General features: G+C 61.7%; 1 protein-coding gene across 1 annotated transcript in view; it reads left to right on the top strand.

Annotated features, from left to right (window-relative positions):
- The first annotated feature begins 2,212 nt into the window (after positions 1-2,212).
- Positions 2,213-15,477, top strand: part of FBN3 (fibrillin 3) — a 54,190-nt gene continuing 40,925 nt past the window's right edge. Inside the window, exons 1-16 of the mRNA XM_045902252.2 lie at positions 2,213-2,358; positions 2,498-2,580; positions 3,232-3,330; positions 3,511-3,606; positions 3,848-3,943; positions 5,519-5,716; positions 5,822-5,947; positions 8,973-9,125; positions 9,234-9,434; positions 9,761-10,114; positions 11,201-11,323; positions 11,468-11,743; positions 12,041-12,094; positions 13,525-13,650; positions 13,742-13,867; positions 15,290-15,409. Of these exons, the coding sequence (XP_045758208.1) occupies positions 2,213-2,358; positions 2,498-2,580; positions 3,232-3,330; positions 3,511-3,606; positions 3,848-3,943; positions 5,519-5,716; positions 5,822-5,947; positions 8,973-9,125; positions 9,234-9,434; positions 9,761-10,114; positions 11,201-11,323; positions 11,468-11,743; positions 12,041-12,094; positions 13,525-13,650; positions 13,742-13,867; positions 15,290-15,409 (2,377 nt within the window). The remainder of the gene's footprint in view (positions 2,359-2,497; positions 2,581-3,231; positions 3,331-3,510; positions 3,607-3,847; positions 3,944-5,518; positions 5,717-5,821; positions 5,948-8,972; positions 9,126-9,233; positions 9,435-9,760; positions 10,115-11,200; positions 11,324-11,467; positions 11,744-12,040; positions 12,095-13,524; positions 13,651-13,741; positions 13,868-15,289; positions 15,410-15,477) is intronic.

Here is a 15,477-nt window from a genome sequence, read left to right as displayed (position 1 = left end):
CCCCGGGAGCTTCGAGGTGTAAACGCGCCCTCCCCCAACTCCTCCCGCCCCCAACTCTCCCCCTCTCCCCCCCCGCCCCCCGAGCGGCGGCTCCGGGCTGCGATCGCGGCGGGGTCGGCCTCTCGGTTGGCGTTGCGGCCCCGGGCGCCCGGCGCGGTGCGAGCCAAGCCTCCAGCGCGGAGCCCCGCGTCCGCTCTCCGTGCCTGCGTCCACGCGCGCCGGCTCGCAGGTCGGGGAAGCGCGGGGCCCGCGGCGGGGCGCGAGCGGGGACGGCGGGGCGGGGGAGGCCGGGGCGGGGGCGGGGGAGGGGGGAGGGGATTCCTTTGTTCGCGGCCGCAGCCCCGGGCCCACCCTCTCCCCTCTCGCCGCGGGACTGGGGCGCCGGCATCCGCGCGGGCGCGGGCGGCGGTAGGACCCGACCCGCAGGTGAGGGCGGAGCCGAGCGTGGTCGCGGCCCGGGGGGACCTCGCTCCTCGGCCCTGCCCGGGTGGAGAGCGCGGCCCGCGGGCCCCCTCCTCGTCCGCGGAGCCCGAGACCGCTCGCTTCCCGCCCGCGCCGCCACGCGCGCCTTCCCCGCTCATTCATTCGAGCACCTCCCGGGCGCGGGGCGCGGGGCGCGGAGGCGGGGCGGGGAGGGGGTGCCGGGTCAGGCCAGGCCAGGGCCCCGGAGGCTGGGGGAGGCGGGGAGGGAGGCTGCCTTGAGAAGGCGTCCTCGGGACGCAGACTGGCGTGGAGCGGCTTGGAAACAAGAAGGGGGAGTCCCTCCCCAGCCAGGCCGACTCTTCTCCGCCAAACTTGACAAGGGTCTCTTCCTTCCCCAAGGACCTTGGGACCACCTGGTCAGGCTCTTCTGTCACCCCAAGGCCCAGAGAGGGGCAGCCACCTGCCCAATGGCACACAGCATATTCCCTGCCCGTTCCCTACCTAGGCCCAATTCTTCTCCCTGGTCTGGAAAGTAGGACCTGAAAGCCCCCCGCCTCTCCAAGGCCATTTATTCTACCTTCTGTCCTCCAAATATTCAGCTTCCCTCCTCCTCCCCTTCACCTGGTCATCTCCTACACCAGGAGTGGCCCTGTCTCCATCTCCTCCCTCCCATCCTTCAGGTCCAGGAGAGAACCAGCCGCCTCCTGGTGGGGGGGCACCCCCACCTTCTTCCCCTCCCTCCCTTCTACCTAGGCTTCAGCACTCACCCACCGCCAGCCCCTCACTAACTGTGTGATGGCCTTAGTTTGCTTATCCGAGAAATGGGCACAAAAGCTATCCCTTCCCTGCTGGGTGGAGGGAGTGCCCCACCTAGAATGTGCACCTGCCACCTATCTCCCCACCCATCCCATCCCCCTCTGCCCTCTCCCCACCCATCCCATCCCAGCCAGAATTCTGGGAGTCTCCTCAATGCCTCCTGCCTCCTTTGGAACCAGCCTCCAACTCCTGGTGACTCCACCTCCTCATTATCCCTGGAATTCTGTCCTCTCCCCTCTCAGCCAGCCTCCTGACCTGCATGCTTTCTCCCGGGCTCCTGCGAGCCTTTCCACACTCCAAACACCCATTCTACTGTTGTTCCTCCTACTTCAAGCCCTTTAAGGGCTCTCCATCCCCTAGATCTACAAGTAGAAGCTCCACTACACAGTGCACTCCTGAGACACCGGCCCTGCCTGTCCTCTCCCTCTGCGTTCACTGTGCACTCTGCCCCAGCACGCTTCTCTTGGCTAACTCCATCTCTAAGACATCACACCTCCTCCAAGAAGCCTGCTCTGATTGTTCGCCTGCTTCTGGGTCAGGGCTGGATGCCTCCCTGGGCTCCAGTAGCCCCCCCACCCCACCTCCCTGGGCTGTCTCAGGCCATTTATTCTACCTTCTCTCCTCCAAATACTCAGCTTCCTTCCTCCTCCCCTTCACCTGGTCATCTCCTACACCAGGAGTGTCTCTGTCTCCATCTCCTCCCTCCCATCCTTCAGGTCTGGGAGAGAACCAGCTGCCTCCTGGTGGGGGGGCACCCCCACCTTCTTCCCCTCCCTCCCTCTGCCTAGGCCCTTCCCCCCCACCCCGTTTCCCCCAGCCCCGAAACCATCCCCCCGGCGCTCCTGGTTCTGGGTAGTCCGTGGCCAAGGGCTTCTGCTGGGGTTGACTCTGCTTCCTCTCTGCAGTCTCTGAGGGACACATCATGGTTCTGAAGGGTCTGTGCTTGGCAAAGAGAGGGGCTGGTGCTTTCACCATGGCCTGGGGCCCCCTGGCTCGACTCCTGCTGGCCTGGACGGCCCTGTTGTGCGTGGTGGGAGTCCAGGGCCGTTGGGACAGGGCCTTGGAGTCTGCAGGCCCCGGACGTGTGCACAGGCGTGGCAGCCCCGGCATCTTGCAGGGGTGCGTGGTACCAGGCATGCGGAGAGGCCCTGGGGTGTGGGCAGGGCTGGGCTGGGCTGTCCTGCTGGGTGGGGGGAGCGAGGCCCAGGGAACATCTCGCAGGACGGGGGCTCACCAGCTGTGCCATGCTCTCCCGAAGGCCCAATGTGTGCGGCTCCCGTTTCCACACCTACTGCTGTCCCGGCTGGAGGACGTTGCCAGGCGGGAACCAGTGTGTCGTTCGTGAGTGCCACTGCCACCTGGAAGTGGGGGGGCTCAGGCAGGGGACGCCGGGGCAGCTCTCTGACCTGCTGGCAAGCCCAGCCCTGCCAGGGGCATCAGGCTGAACCACAGGATTGGCCCTTGCCTGTCCTGAGGCTCCCAGGCCACCTGCCATGTTCATGTCCATTGCCTTACCTGCTGGGTGGAGGGAGTGCCCTCATTATCCCTGGAATTCTGTCCTCTCCCCTCTCAGCCAGCCTCCTGACCTGCATGCTTCCTCCCAGGCTCCTGCGAGCCTTTCCACACTCCAAACACCCGTTCTACTGTTGTTCCTCCTACTTCAAGCCCTTTGAAGTCTCTCTGCCTGCCTGTCTCTCTCTCTCTCAGTCTCTGTCTCTCCCCATCTCTGTCTGTATCTCTCTGCCAGTCTGTACCCGCCACCTCGGGGTTCTCGAATCTGGCTCCCCTCCCAGGAGAGCCCTCCGGCCCAACACCACAGTCACCGACCCAGCATCTCCAGCTTCTGTCCTGGCTGCTCGGCATTTCTGGCCCAAAGACCCGTCTCCCGATGGCTCCAGCAGAAACCCAGAGCCTTGCCTGGGCACTGATGGGGTGGGGAGGGCGCAGGACTCAGGTCCTGGCCCTGACTGTCACCCGCTCTGCCCCTGCCAGCCGTCTGTAGGCACGCCTGCGGCGAGGGCTTCTGCTCCCGACCCAACCTTTGTGCCTGTGCTGATGGGCAGCTGGCCCCCAGCTGTGGGGTGAGCCGAGGTGAGCGGGGGGCCGGGGGAGAAGGTTAGAGGCGTCCGGATGCCACTGGGGGCGCAGGCTGGTTTTGGCGCAGGACTGAAGGGACCCGAGCTGGGCCACGCAAGCCTAGTCCTGCCACTGTTCACGCGCCTCGTGGCGCTTGTCGTCACTTTACCGGGTGTCCCTCCTCCCCGTCCTTAGGGTCGGGGTGCAGCGTGAGCTGCATGAATGGGGGCAGCTGCCGAGGGGAGTCCTGCCTGTGCCAGAGGGGCTACACAGGCACTGTGTGTGGGCAGCGTGAGTATCCCCGTGGACACCGGGGCCCGGGATCCCGGAGGGCGGTCTCTGCTGCCACCTGCCCAGCACCCACGGGTCACTCTTCTGGGACCAGGGTTTGGAGGGACGTACTCACCGTCACAGTCTTATCATTGGGTCTGGGCCCGATGGTGGGGATTCCTGGGTGAAAATGGGCTTTTCTGGGCCCCAGCTCCCTCTGCTGCTGGGGGAGCTCAGGCCGGCCTCCCCTGGCCCTCCGCAGCTGTCTGCGACCGTGGTTGCCACAACGGGGGCCGCTGCATCGGACCCAACCACTGCGCCTGTGTGTACGGCTTCATGGGGCCTCAGTGTGAGAGAGGTACCGAGCTGGGCTTGGGGTAGGGGCCTGGGTGGGTGGAGGGGGGCTTCCTGGCAGCCCCTGAGATGTAGCCAGGCCCTGGGAAGCTCCAGCTGGCCTCCTTGCTACTGTCTCTGATGCTGTGAAGGGCAGAGAAACTGTTGCTCTGGGGAAGGGCATCAGGGAGGGCTTCCTGGAGGAAGTGCTAGGTCAGAGTTCATGAGAGGAGCAAGCCCCCTTTTATTGCAACCCCTCACAGTCAGAAGACTCCCATGGCTGAGGTGGGTGTGGTCACCTGTTGGGAGCCTTTGGCCAAACCTTAGATGACGAAGCAACAGTGTTTTATGGAAAGTTGATGCGGAGGAGTTGGAAGCAGCTGGGCACCCAGGCCCCGGGCTGCCCCACGTGTGGGCCCAAAGCTGAGCGGATGAGGGAGGGCGGACTCAGGGTGCAGAGAACGCACGGAGCCCACGGGAAGCTGGGAAGGAGAAAGCCAACCAGAGCGGGCGGTGTGGGGCATGCCCAGGCGGTGAGGCTGGTGGGGTTTCGACTGTGAGAGCTGTCGGACTGCCCCGTGTGGCCCGGGAGTCCAGGCCGGCGGAGGTGGGCAGGGTCTGGGATGACCCCGGCGTTGGGAGGTGCTGCTGGGGGAGGAGGCCCATCTGTGGCTGAAGCCGGGGCAGAGAGGGTGTAGCAATGAGTCAGAAGCTGGGACTGGAAGGGTTACCTCGGCACGAGGGGGGTTGCTTTTAGGAATTTGGGCTGACCCGAAGGGGAACAGCTCGGGAACAGCTTGGGGTGGCCGAGGGGGAGGGAGGGTCAGTGGGGAGGGTGAGAGGGGGAGGCCTGAGTGGGTGGTGGCTGGTGAGGGCCCCCAGAGAGGCGGGAGCGAGGGGGATTCCAGAGTTCTGGGTGAATTAGATGAGATTCTGGAATTGTTTTGGCTTAAGGGAGTCAGGACCACTGTGGATTTCTGTGAGGCAACTCCACACGGGTCTAGGGGGCTGGCTTTGGCTTCTCCTTCTGGGAGGGGCTTCCCTTGGTCCATTGCCAGCCCCTTGATTGGAACCATCTGGAGGATGGAGCCAGGAAGCCACATCTGAGCCTGTGTACAGAGATGGGGGCACTAATGAGACCCCCTTTGGCTGGGGTCAGGGTTCAGGGGTGTAGTGTTGTGGGTCCAGAGCCTTCGGGCCGATGCTGGGTCCCTCCTTGAGTCTGGGAGATTTGTCGGGGCCAGACACACGCTCACGGATGAGACAGGCGCTCCTGCTGGGTATCTGTGGTCTCTGCCCAGACCTGATGGGAGGGTGGGCCTGGGGGGAGTGGCCGGATTCTCCCGATGTGCCCGGCGCTTTGTGAGCGTGGAGGTCCTGGCCCTTTTTTGGAGGTTGGTTGGAGAGCGCTTTGGGGAGGAAGGGGTTTTGAAGGCTGAATGGGAGTTTGTCCCATGGGGATGGGCAACAGTGTGAAGGCAGCTGTGTTGGTATTAGGGAGGCTGGGAAGGAGGCTGCGGGCTGCGGGGATGGAGAAGCAGAAGGCTCTGGGGTGCGGAGGCAGCTTGGGGCCAGCTGCCCAAACCCATCTGCCTCCCAGACTACCGGACGGGCCCCTGCTTTGGCCAAGTCGGCGCTGAGGGCTGCCAGCACCAGCTCACGGGCCTCGTGTGCACTAAGGCTCTCTGCTGTGCTACCGTGGGCCGTGCCTGGGGCCTCCCGTGCGAGCTCTGCCCCGCACAACCGCACCCCTGCCGCCGAGGCTTCATCCCCAATATCCGCACAGGGGCCTGCCAAGGTAAGGGAGTCAGCGAGCGGGGACGAAGACGCTGGGAGCCAGGGCTGAGTGGGAGCCCTTGCGGTCTTGGTTCTTCCCTCTGATAGGCCTGTCATCCCCTTGCAGATGTGGATGAGTGCCAGGCGGTGCCAGGCTTGTGCCAGGGGGGCCGCTGCATCAACACTGTGGGCTCCTTCGAGTGCCGCTGCCGGACGGGACACCGGCTCAGGGAGAACAGCGCCAAGTGTGAAGGTGGGTGGTGGGGAGGCTGGCGAGGAGGGACCGCCTCTGTGCTCTGCGCTCTGGGCAGCTCAGGCTCCCCCGGCAAGGAGGAGGAAGAGGAGGGGTAGGGCTGGTGGCAGACCCACTTCTGACCGGGCATCCGTCTACGCAGATGTGGATGAGTGTCTCAGCATGCCGGGCCTCTGCTCTGGGGGCGACTGCACCAACACCCTCGGGAGCTTTGTGTGCACCTGTCCCCGTGGGTTTGCCAGCAGCCTGGACGGCTCCCGCTGCCTGGGTGAGCTGGGGCCTGAGGGGGCTGGAGGGACAGAGGGCGGTTAGGAGACAGGCTCCTTGCTCATCCATCTTTGCAACCCTCTGGCCTGTGGGCTCGTCTAGCTCTCGGGTCTCTGTGTCTTTCTGTTGTCAGGTCTCTGGAGCATGGTCTCCATCCCCTCTGGCATTCTGGCTCCCTACCCATCAGGCTTTGTGCTCTCTGGACCCCAGTCTGCAAGCCCCTCTGGCCCCCTGCCTCTCTGCCCCCCTGACCCTCCAGCCTCCATGCCTGTGTCCTTCTTCTGCCCATTGGTTTTTCTGACTCCTTGTCTATATTCCTCGTTCTACTCCCAGACACTTTTTTTTTTTTTAAGATTTATTTTTTTATTTATTCGAGAGAGAGCGCATGCTAGCCGGAGGTGGGGCAGAGGGAGACGGAGAGAAGCAGACTCCCCCCTGAGTGTGAGCCTGAGGTGGAGGGGGCTCCATCTCACAACCCTGAGATCATGACCTGAGCCAAAACCAAGAGTCTGATGCTTAACTGACTGAGCCACCCAGGAGCCCTCTCCAGACATTTTCTAGGCGACCCCATCTCCCCGCCCAACATCCTCTGTTTTGAGCTAGGGAAACTGAGGCCCAGAGAGGGGAGGTTTGCTTGAGGCAACTCAATAAGTTCAGAACAGATACATGCCTATACCCATGCCCTACCCAGACCCCCCAGCCAGGATGAGGTCCTCTGGGCCATGCCTCCCCCTGGATGCCCACCCTCCTGTAATCCCCCACACCCCACCCCACGGGCAGGGGACCCTGGGCTCTCACTCCCTGTCCTGCTGTTTTGATGAACCTCGTCAGTAGACTTAAGCCATCGCCAGTGGCTAACGGGGCAAGCCAGGAATATGGACACTTGTGGTGGGGGATGGGCAGAGTCCTGGTCTGGGGAGGAGGGAAGGGGCTTGGCAGTTCCCCAGCATCACCAGGGCCCCTCTGGCTGGGCCTCTACCAGGCAGGGCTGGGAATATTGTGTTCGGACTTCTGCTAGTGTGCTGTGGCCAATGCTAGACCTTCTATTCCTCCACCCCTGGGGGCCGTCATGGTCAGCATGGAAGCAAGTCCCCCCTTATTCCAGGGGACCTCTGGGCAAGTCCCCTGGAGTAAGGGTCCCCTCCCGGCTACGAAACAGTGGAGCCTAGATTTGAACCAAGGTCAGGTTGCCCCTGAACATGGGCTTGGGATGCAATCCTGGGTTCCAGCTGCTCCCTGAGCTGCTCACAAACTCTGTGACCTTGGCCAAGTGTCTTAACCTCTCTGTGCCCCAACTTCCTCATCTGTAAGGTGGGGATCATGGCAACACCTCCCTCTTGGAGTCGTGGAGAGGATTAAAAACAATTTTGGAATGATATGCCGGGGGCTGGATGTAGCTGATACTCAACACCCGTTCACAAAGACAAGAGAACGGTGCAGTTGGGGCACGGTGCAGGGCCTGATCACAGCTGGTGCTTTCTAAGCAAAGGCAGCATCATTTCTGTTAAAGTTCTTACATTCTGTCTCTGTCTTCCCTACTTGAGAGGCAGCTGCTTGGTCAGATGCCCTGGGGTTCGGGTATCGGCGTTCCTGTTCCCTCTCCCTCTTTAGTAGCTGTGTGACCTTGAATGAATCTGTTGACCTCCCCTCATCTGGGCAGGCCTTGCCCCTGTCAAGGGCCTGGGATGGTGCTGGGAGTACAGAGCCCCAACTCCCACACGTGCGCCTGGGGGTCCCCATGGGTTGGGGCAGGGGAGGTAGAAACATTTGTGTGTTGGGGCACCTGGGTGGCTCGGTTGAGCGTCCTACTCTTGATTTCGACTTGGGTGGTGGTCTCAGGGTCGTGAGATCAAACCCTGAGCAGGCTCCATGCTGAGTTGTGTTAGCATACTTGGGATTCTCTCTCTCCCTCTGCCCCTCCCCTTGCTTGTGCGCGTGCTGGTGGTCTCTCTCTCTCTCTCTTTCAAAAAAAGAGAAATATTTTCGTGTTTTCTCAGCCTGGGGCAGGGCAGGGCAGGGGCTGCTGTCAGGGGCCCTCCCAGCTGGTGGAAGAGGTTTCACTGTGGGCCACAGGCCAAGATTTGTGCGTTTTTAAGCTATAAATACACTCTTTGAGCCTGAGAGATCTCATCACCGCATAAAGCTGTTAGACTCCAGAGCAGAGTGGGATGGGGAAGGGTGTCCATGGTTCTCCTGGCTGGGGAGCCTCTGTCTCAGTTCCCCCGGGGCTGTAGTCATCAATCCAGCAGTCTGCTCCTTGGGCCCCTCCTCAAATTCATAGCATCGTAGGTTTCCCCAAATGCCCAGGGCTGGCAGGTGGGGGCACATAGACACAGATCCTGGTGTCCTCGCTTGAGCGTCCAGCCTGACCTCCCACCAGGGCAGCCCCCCAAACCAAGGAGTTCCTCAGTGTGGTTGAATGCCCGGAGTGACAGGGAGCTTACTACCAATGTCCGCTGTAGGAGTTGGAAGGCTTTTGCTTGGAATGAGCCCAAATCCATCTCCCTGGGATAATTTGGAAATCTTCATAATAAGATTCTCATTCAGTGAGAATCGGCCATGTGCCCGATACAGTGTGCTTCACTTTTTTATCTTGGCAACATTCTTCCGAGGGGAGGTGAATGCTCTGAGCACGCCCATTCCAGGGATGGGGAAACCGAGGCACAGGGCGGCAAGGAGTCCTGTCCTGCCGGCAGTGTTGGTGGAGCTGGGATTTGAACCCAGGTCTGGTAACTGATCCGACCCCTCCCCATCGCAGACCACCGGGCCGGCACCTGCTTCTCTGTACTGATCGTGGGCCGCTGTGCTGGAGACCTCGCCGGCCATTATACTCAGAGACGGTGCTGCTGTGACAGGGGCAGGTGCTGGGCACCTGGCCCAGCCCCTGAGCCGTGTCCTCTGCGGGGCTCTGGTGAGTGGCCTGAGGTTGTCCCCCCCTCCTCTGCCCCCAGAGCTCCCTGCAGAGGAGGGGCCCTGGGGCATGACAGAGGGCCTGGCCTCAAACCCTGCTTCTTTGCAGATGAGTTCCAGCGACTGTGTGTGCAGGGGCTCCCGCTGCTGCCCTCCTACCCTGGCCCCTTCCCTGGTCTCCCTGGCTTTGGGTCCAACGGTGTGGGTCCTGGCCCAGGTGTGGGTCCTGGCCTTGGGCCGGCGCGGCACAGCCCCCATGGCTCCAGTGGGCGTGGCGTTCCCAGCCTGGGCCTTGGCAATGCCCACATTGGTGAGGCCTGGGACTTGGGAGGAGGGATCCAAGACTTGGGGGAGGGGGTCCAGGCCTCAGAGGGAGGGTCAGGGCTTTGGGGAGTGGGGGTCTTGGCCTGGGCAATAGAGAGGAAAGTACTGACAGTGGTCTGGGGGTGGGGCTAGATTTGGGATCTGGGTCTCAAAGTCAGGGTTTGGGCCTTGGGTAGGGGTCTCAGCCAGTGTGCGGGTCTGCAGTTAGGGCACCACGCCAGGCCGACGTGCGCAGGGTTCCAGCCTCAGAGTGGGAGTCCCAGCCCAGAGGAAAGGCCTCCGCTCAGGTGCACCTATTGACCCCGCCCTCAGGCACAGCCACCTTGAACCAGACCATCGACATCTGCCGACACTTCACCAATCTGTGTCTCAACGGCCGCTGCCTGCCCACCCCCTCTAGCTACCGCTGCGAGTGTAACGCGGGCTACACGCAGGATGTTCGAGGGGAGTGCATCGGTGAGTCGGGGCTGGGTGGGCGGGGCCTACCTGCCGGCGGGCGGGGCCTACCTGCCGGGTGGGCGGGGGCTCAGGGTCCTCTGCCCGCAGACGTGGACGAATGCGCCAGCAGCCTCTGCCACCACGGCCGCTGCGTCAACACGGAGGGCAGCTTCCGGTGTGTCTGCAACGCGGGCTTCGAGCTGGGCCCCGGCGGCAAGAACTGTGTGGGTGAGTTGGGGATGGGCGGGCGGGTGGGGGGCCTGGGGGCTCCGGGGGCTCCCGCGAGGGCCACCGTGCCCGTCTCCTCTGCCGCGTCACCCACGCTCTCCCGAAGATGGAGCCGCTGCTCGCCCTGCTGAACCCACCCAACCTGCCCGAGGTCCTTCTTGCGCTTTGTTGCCCCGACTCCTTCATTCCCTCCCTCCCTCCGGAGTTCATTCCATGAATCCCAGCAAGGGCTGTCTGACCCCGGACCGAAGCACGTCCTCGGACCTGTTGCGTGGCAGCAAGTCTAGCTGAGAGTGTGGGATTGGGACCTTGGGGGGGTGCCGGCCTCTGGCTCCCGGGGGGGTTCCGGGTCTTCCGCGGGGCAGCGTGTGTTGGCGCCTCGCCCCTGTTGGTGGCCAAGTGACGTGCCCATGTGTAGGTGGAGGGCCACATCTTGTTTCTTCACTCCTCAGCGATGGACATCTGGGCTGTTTCCACTTTTCGCAACTATGGAAAAAAATACTGCCGTAGACATTCATGTACAGATTCTTGGGTGCATCTTTCATTCATTCCTTTCTTTTTCCTTTTCTGGTGCAGTCCTTTTTGTGCAAAAGTGATACTTTCGTACTTGTTTCTGCACCTACCACTTTCTTTCAATTAGACTATGTTCTCGTCAGCTGTTTTCCCCTTTTCTTTGTTTTAAATTGAGGTGAGACTCACACCAGATAAATTTAATCATTTAGAAGCGAACATTTCAGCGGCGTTTGGTATACGCCCAGTGCCGTGCAACCACCATCTCATTCATTTAACTTTGAACAAATATTTATGGAGCACTTACCTGTGCCAGGAGGAAGATGCAGACTGAGCAGGCAGCCCTGTCGTGCCCCAGGGGAGCTCACGTTCCAGCAGACAGACTGATATCCAGGCAGACAGAATCACAGACAAGCCATGCGCTGCCCGGTCGGGCCCCCGAGCCCCTGGGTGGGGTCCTGGGCGCTCAGCCCTTGCTCTGCTGCGCTGCATATAAGCGAGCGGGAGGGGTGGTCTGTAGGCAGGGCTGGGCCAGCGAGGGGCCGGGATGGGATCCCACCTCCCCGGTGTCTCTAGATCACAACGAGTGTGCCACCACCACCATGTGCGCCAATGGAGTGTGCATCAATGAGGACGGCAGCTTCACGTGTCTCTGCAAATCCGGCTTCCTGCTGGCACCCGGTGGCCGCTACTGCGTGGGTGAGGCCAAGGGCTGGATAGGACGGGCTGGGATGGAAGTGATGGTGATGGGCAGGGAGGGGAGAGGCTGGGGGAGGAGCAGGTGGGGGTGGGCGGGCACTGGGACCTGTTGCAGAGCCCCCTGTGGCCCCCCCACCCCCATAGACATCGATGAGTGCCAGACTCCGGGCATCTGCATGAACGGCCACTGCACCAACACCGAGGGCTCCTTTCGCTGCCACTGCCTGGGGGGGCTGGCCGTGGGCGCGGACGGCCGCGTGTGCGTGGACACCCATGTGCGCACCACCTGCTATGGAGCCCTGGAGCAGGGCTCCTGCGCCCGCCCCTTCCCTGGTGCGGTCACCAAATCCGAGTGCTGCTGCGCTAGCCCAGACCACGGATTTGGGGAGCCCTGCCAGCCGTGTCCCGCCAAGAACTCTGGTGAGCGTCCTGCTGCCTGACCCTGCCTGCCTTTTTCGTCCCTGTACACCTTCCAGTTCATCACCCTGGGGGTGGGAAGGGACAGAGGTCTTGGCCCCCATGGGTTTGTGGGGGGCATCTCGCCGCTGGTGACTCTCCCCAAGAAGAGACCACAGAAAATTGCTCTCTCCATGGGGGGAGGCATCTTGGTCCCAGACTCTTGCACAACACCAAGGGGCCACGTCCTTGGGAGTGGCTGAGGCTCAGCAATGACCACTGACCCCTCTTTTCCCTGTCCCTGCTCCCCCCCCCCGCCAGCCGAGTTCCAGGTTCTGTGCAGTAGCGGTCTGGGCATCACCACCGACGGTAGAGGTGCGTGGCAGCGGGGGTCAGGAGAGGGCTGGGGGGCACTGTGTCAGTTCGCTGCGGCTGCTGTAGCCAAGTACCACAGGCTGGGGGCTTCAGCAACAGAAATGTATTCTCCCGCAGCTCTGGAGGCTCAAAGTCTGAGATCAAGGTGTAGGCAGGGTTGGTTCCTTCTGAAGCCAGGAGGAGCCCCTCCGTGCTTCTCTTCCAGTTTCCTGTGGTCAATGACAATCTTCGGTGTTCCTTGGCTTGTAGAAGTATCCCCCCAATTTCTGCCTCCATCTTTACATGGGGCTCTCCCTGTATGTATGTCCAAATTTCCCCCTTTCATAAGTAGACAACCATCATATTGGAATGGATTGGGAGTCTACCCTCATGACCTCGTTTTCACGGGATTACCTCTGTAGAGACCCAATCTCCACATGAGGCCAGGTGCTGAGGTCCTGGGGGTTAGGACTTTAACATATGAATGTGGGGAGGACACAATTCAACCCATAGAGCTGGAGATGGTGGATGTGTGAAGCCGTGCTTTTTCCCACGCCTCATTTCCCTCCTGAGCTGTGTTTTTGGCCCCACTCATTCTGCAACCTCTGCAATTCTTCCAGTCCCTCCCACAACTGGACAGTCCCTCCCCTGGGATCCCTGGCTGATCTCCTGTGGCCAGCAGGTCTCAGCCCCAAGTGCCTGATCTGTAGAGTTGAAACTTGCAAGGGAAGGAAATTCCCCAGGTGTGTGTCTCCTCATCTGTTGGCTCAACACACACACAAACAAAAGGACGTAGGTTACCGTTGTTTTCCCACTGACTGCTGGGCCATCAGGGGAGGACAGATGTCCGGACCACCATGCCCTCATCCAGTTAAAGTCACAGGTCCTGGAGCCAGATGCCTGGGTTCCAATCCTGGCCCTTCTATTGACCGATTGAATAACCTGGGGCAAGTTACTCACCCTTTCTGCTTCGGTTTCCTTGTCTGCGAAGTGGGGATAGTAATAGGACCTGTTTCAGGGGTGTCATGCGGGTCAGATGAGTTCATATGCACCAAAGAGTAAGCACTCTGTAATGTTAGCAGGTAGGATTGCTTTTATTTTTATTATGTTGCTGCTGTACAAATTTTCATTCCATGGGTTCCAAACTGAGGACAGTCCCGCCCCCCGCCGCACCCCCCTCCCCCCGCCCCCGTACATTTGGCAATGTCTGGAGAAATACTGGGAACGGTACCATTGGCATTGGATGGGTAGAGGCCAGGGAGGCTGGTCAGCGTCCTACAGTGCACAGGACGGAGCCCACAGCAAAGAATGGCCCCAAAGGTCCACAGCGCCGGGAAACTGCGGGTTTAGAGGGAAATGGGGTCCGGCTCTGGTCCCAGTTTGGGGGGGGGGCGCTGGTTTCTGGAGACTCTTGTGAGCCCGGCAGCTGCTCCGCCCTCTTCCTGCCGCAGACATCAACGAGTGCGCCCTGGACCCCGACGTCTGCACCCACGGCGCGTGTGAGAACCTGCGCGGCAGCTACCGCTGTGTCTGCAGCCCGGGCTACGAGGCGGGCGCGGCCGGCAAGGAGTGCGTGGGTGAGCGCGCCCCTCGGGACGCGGGCAGGGGCGGAGCCGCCCCCCCCCCCCGCCACACCCCTCACCGTGCTCTCCCACCCCCGCCTTGTAGACGTGGACGAGTGCGCTCGCAACAGCCTCCTGTGTGGCAACGGCTGGTGCCGGAACAGCCCCGGCAGCTACAGCTGCTCCTGCGCCCAGGGCTTCGGCTTCCGCCAGGACACGGAGACCTGCGAAGGTACCGGCTCCCGGCGCGCTGCCCGCGGCGCACGCGCACACAGACACCCGTGCGGTGTGTACCACGCAGGCGCACACGCGTTCCAGCGCTTACGCTGCACCCTGTGTACGCGCATGCGCTCTCAGACACGTGCATGCTGGGCGTGCGCACACAGGCACGCCCCCGGGCGCTCACACACAGGCACGCCCCCGGGCGCTCACACCCCCGGGCGCTCACACCCCCGGGCGCTCACACCCCCGGGCGCTCACACCCCCTTGCGCACTGCATGTGCTGTGTGCCCACAGGTGTATGTATACTCACACACTTGCACGAGGCTGCGTGTGGTGCGTACACACAGACACATGCTGAAAGATGCATGTCTACTCATTCACACTCACATCCACACCGTCACACTCCCAGGCATAGTCACACTTGGTCTCACACAGTCATACACACGCATGGGTGTGTGCACTCAAACGCCCATACACCCACATTCACACACCCACTTATTGCTACACTTTACCCACTTGTACTCACAGCCACACACAGTCGCACACTTAGGCGTGCATTCAGACATTCACACAATCACACGTGTGTGCATACAACCAGACACTCAGTTACGCGGATTGGTACTGACTCAAAACACAGCTCTACCCACAGTCACACTCGTAGACATGCCTACACAGTCATGCACGCTCTCAAAGAAATGTGTGTGGCCACATTCTCACGCTTTCACACTTAGGCTCACACTCAGATGTGTGTTCACACACCCGTGCCCTTGTGCACGCACACACACGTGTTCAGGCAGGCACACACTTTGCAGCAAGGTACTTGTTCCCCAGCACTCACGCCCCCTTGCTCCCTCTGCATGACTCTACCTCCCCCCAGGGGCCTTTTGACTCCTCTCCCTCCCCTGACTGCCAAAGCTCTCCACCGCACCAGTCACCACACCCACCTCGCCCTACTCCTGAGTAACTTCTGTCCCCCACGTGTCCCTCCCCAGACCCCATTCCATTCAGCCGCTGCATCTACCTGTTCCCCAGTCACATCCAGCCCTTGTCCTCTCTGGGCTTTCCTCCTGCCTCTCACTCTCATCCTCTCGTGTGCCAAGACCCCCTTGAAGGTCTCTGTTCCACACTGTGTCTGTCCCTCCACATCGGTCATGGGTGTGTGCTCACAGGATCCTGCATGTCAGCTCGATTGCATGGGCGTCCAGTGCAACTCAGTGCAAGCACACGTGCGTTGGTATCTGCATGTTCCATTCCTGGGCAGCCTGCCTGCATGCGTGTGCCTTGTCTGGTCAAGGACACGCATGGACATGCATGTGCCTGGTGTGCATCCTATGCCACTGGACCCTGGCAGCCACTGGGGAGGAGGGGGGCCCTGGTCAGCTGGGGCTCCCCCTCCCACAGCTCAGGACCCAGTGGGGGGCTGTTCTTGCAGACATCAACGAGTGCCTGTCCAACCCCTGTGTCAATGGCGCGTGCCGGAACCTGGCTGGTTCCTATGCCTGCGAATGCGCCCCTGGCAGCCGGCTGGGGCCCTCTGGCACCATGTGCCTCGGTGAGAGGGCCCCAAGTCCCATGGAGTAGCAGGGACCCTGCTGCCCAGCCCTGCATCCCACCCTGGGG

This window comes from Mirounga angustirostris, unplaced genomic scaffold, assembly GCF_029215605.1.
Source record: "Mirounga angustirostris isolate CCGP_5_RB_7025 unplaced genomic scaffold, mMirAng1.0.hap1 SCAF_1, whole genome shotgun sequence".
NCBI classification, from domain to species: Eukaryota; Metazoa; Chordata; class Mammalia; order Carnivora; family Phocidae; genus Mirounga; species Mirounga angustirostris.
Note: the sequence above shows the minus strand (reverse complement) of the source record. Positions and strands in the feature narration are given on the sequence as shown.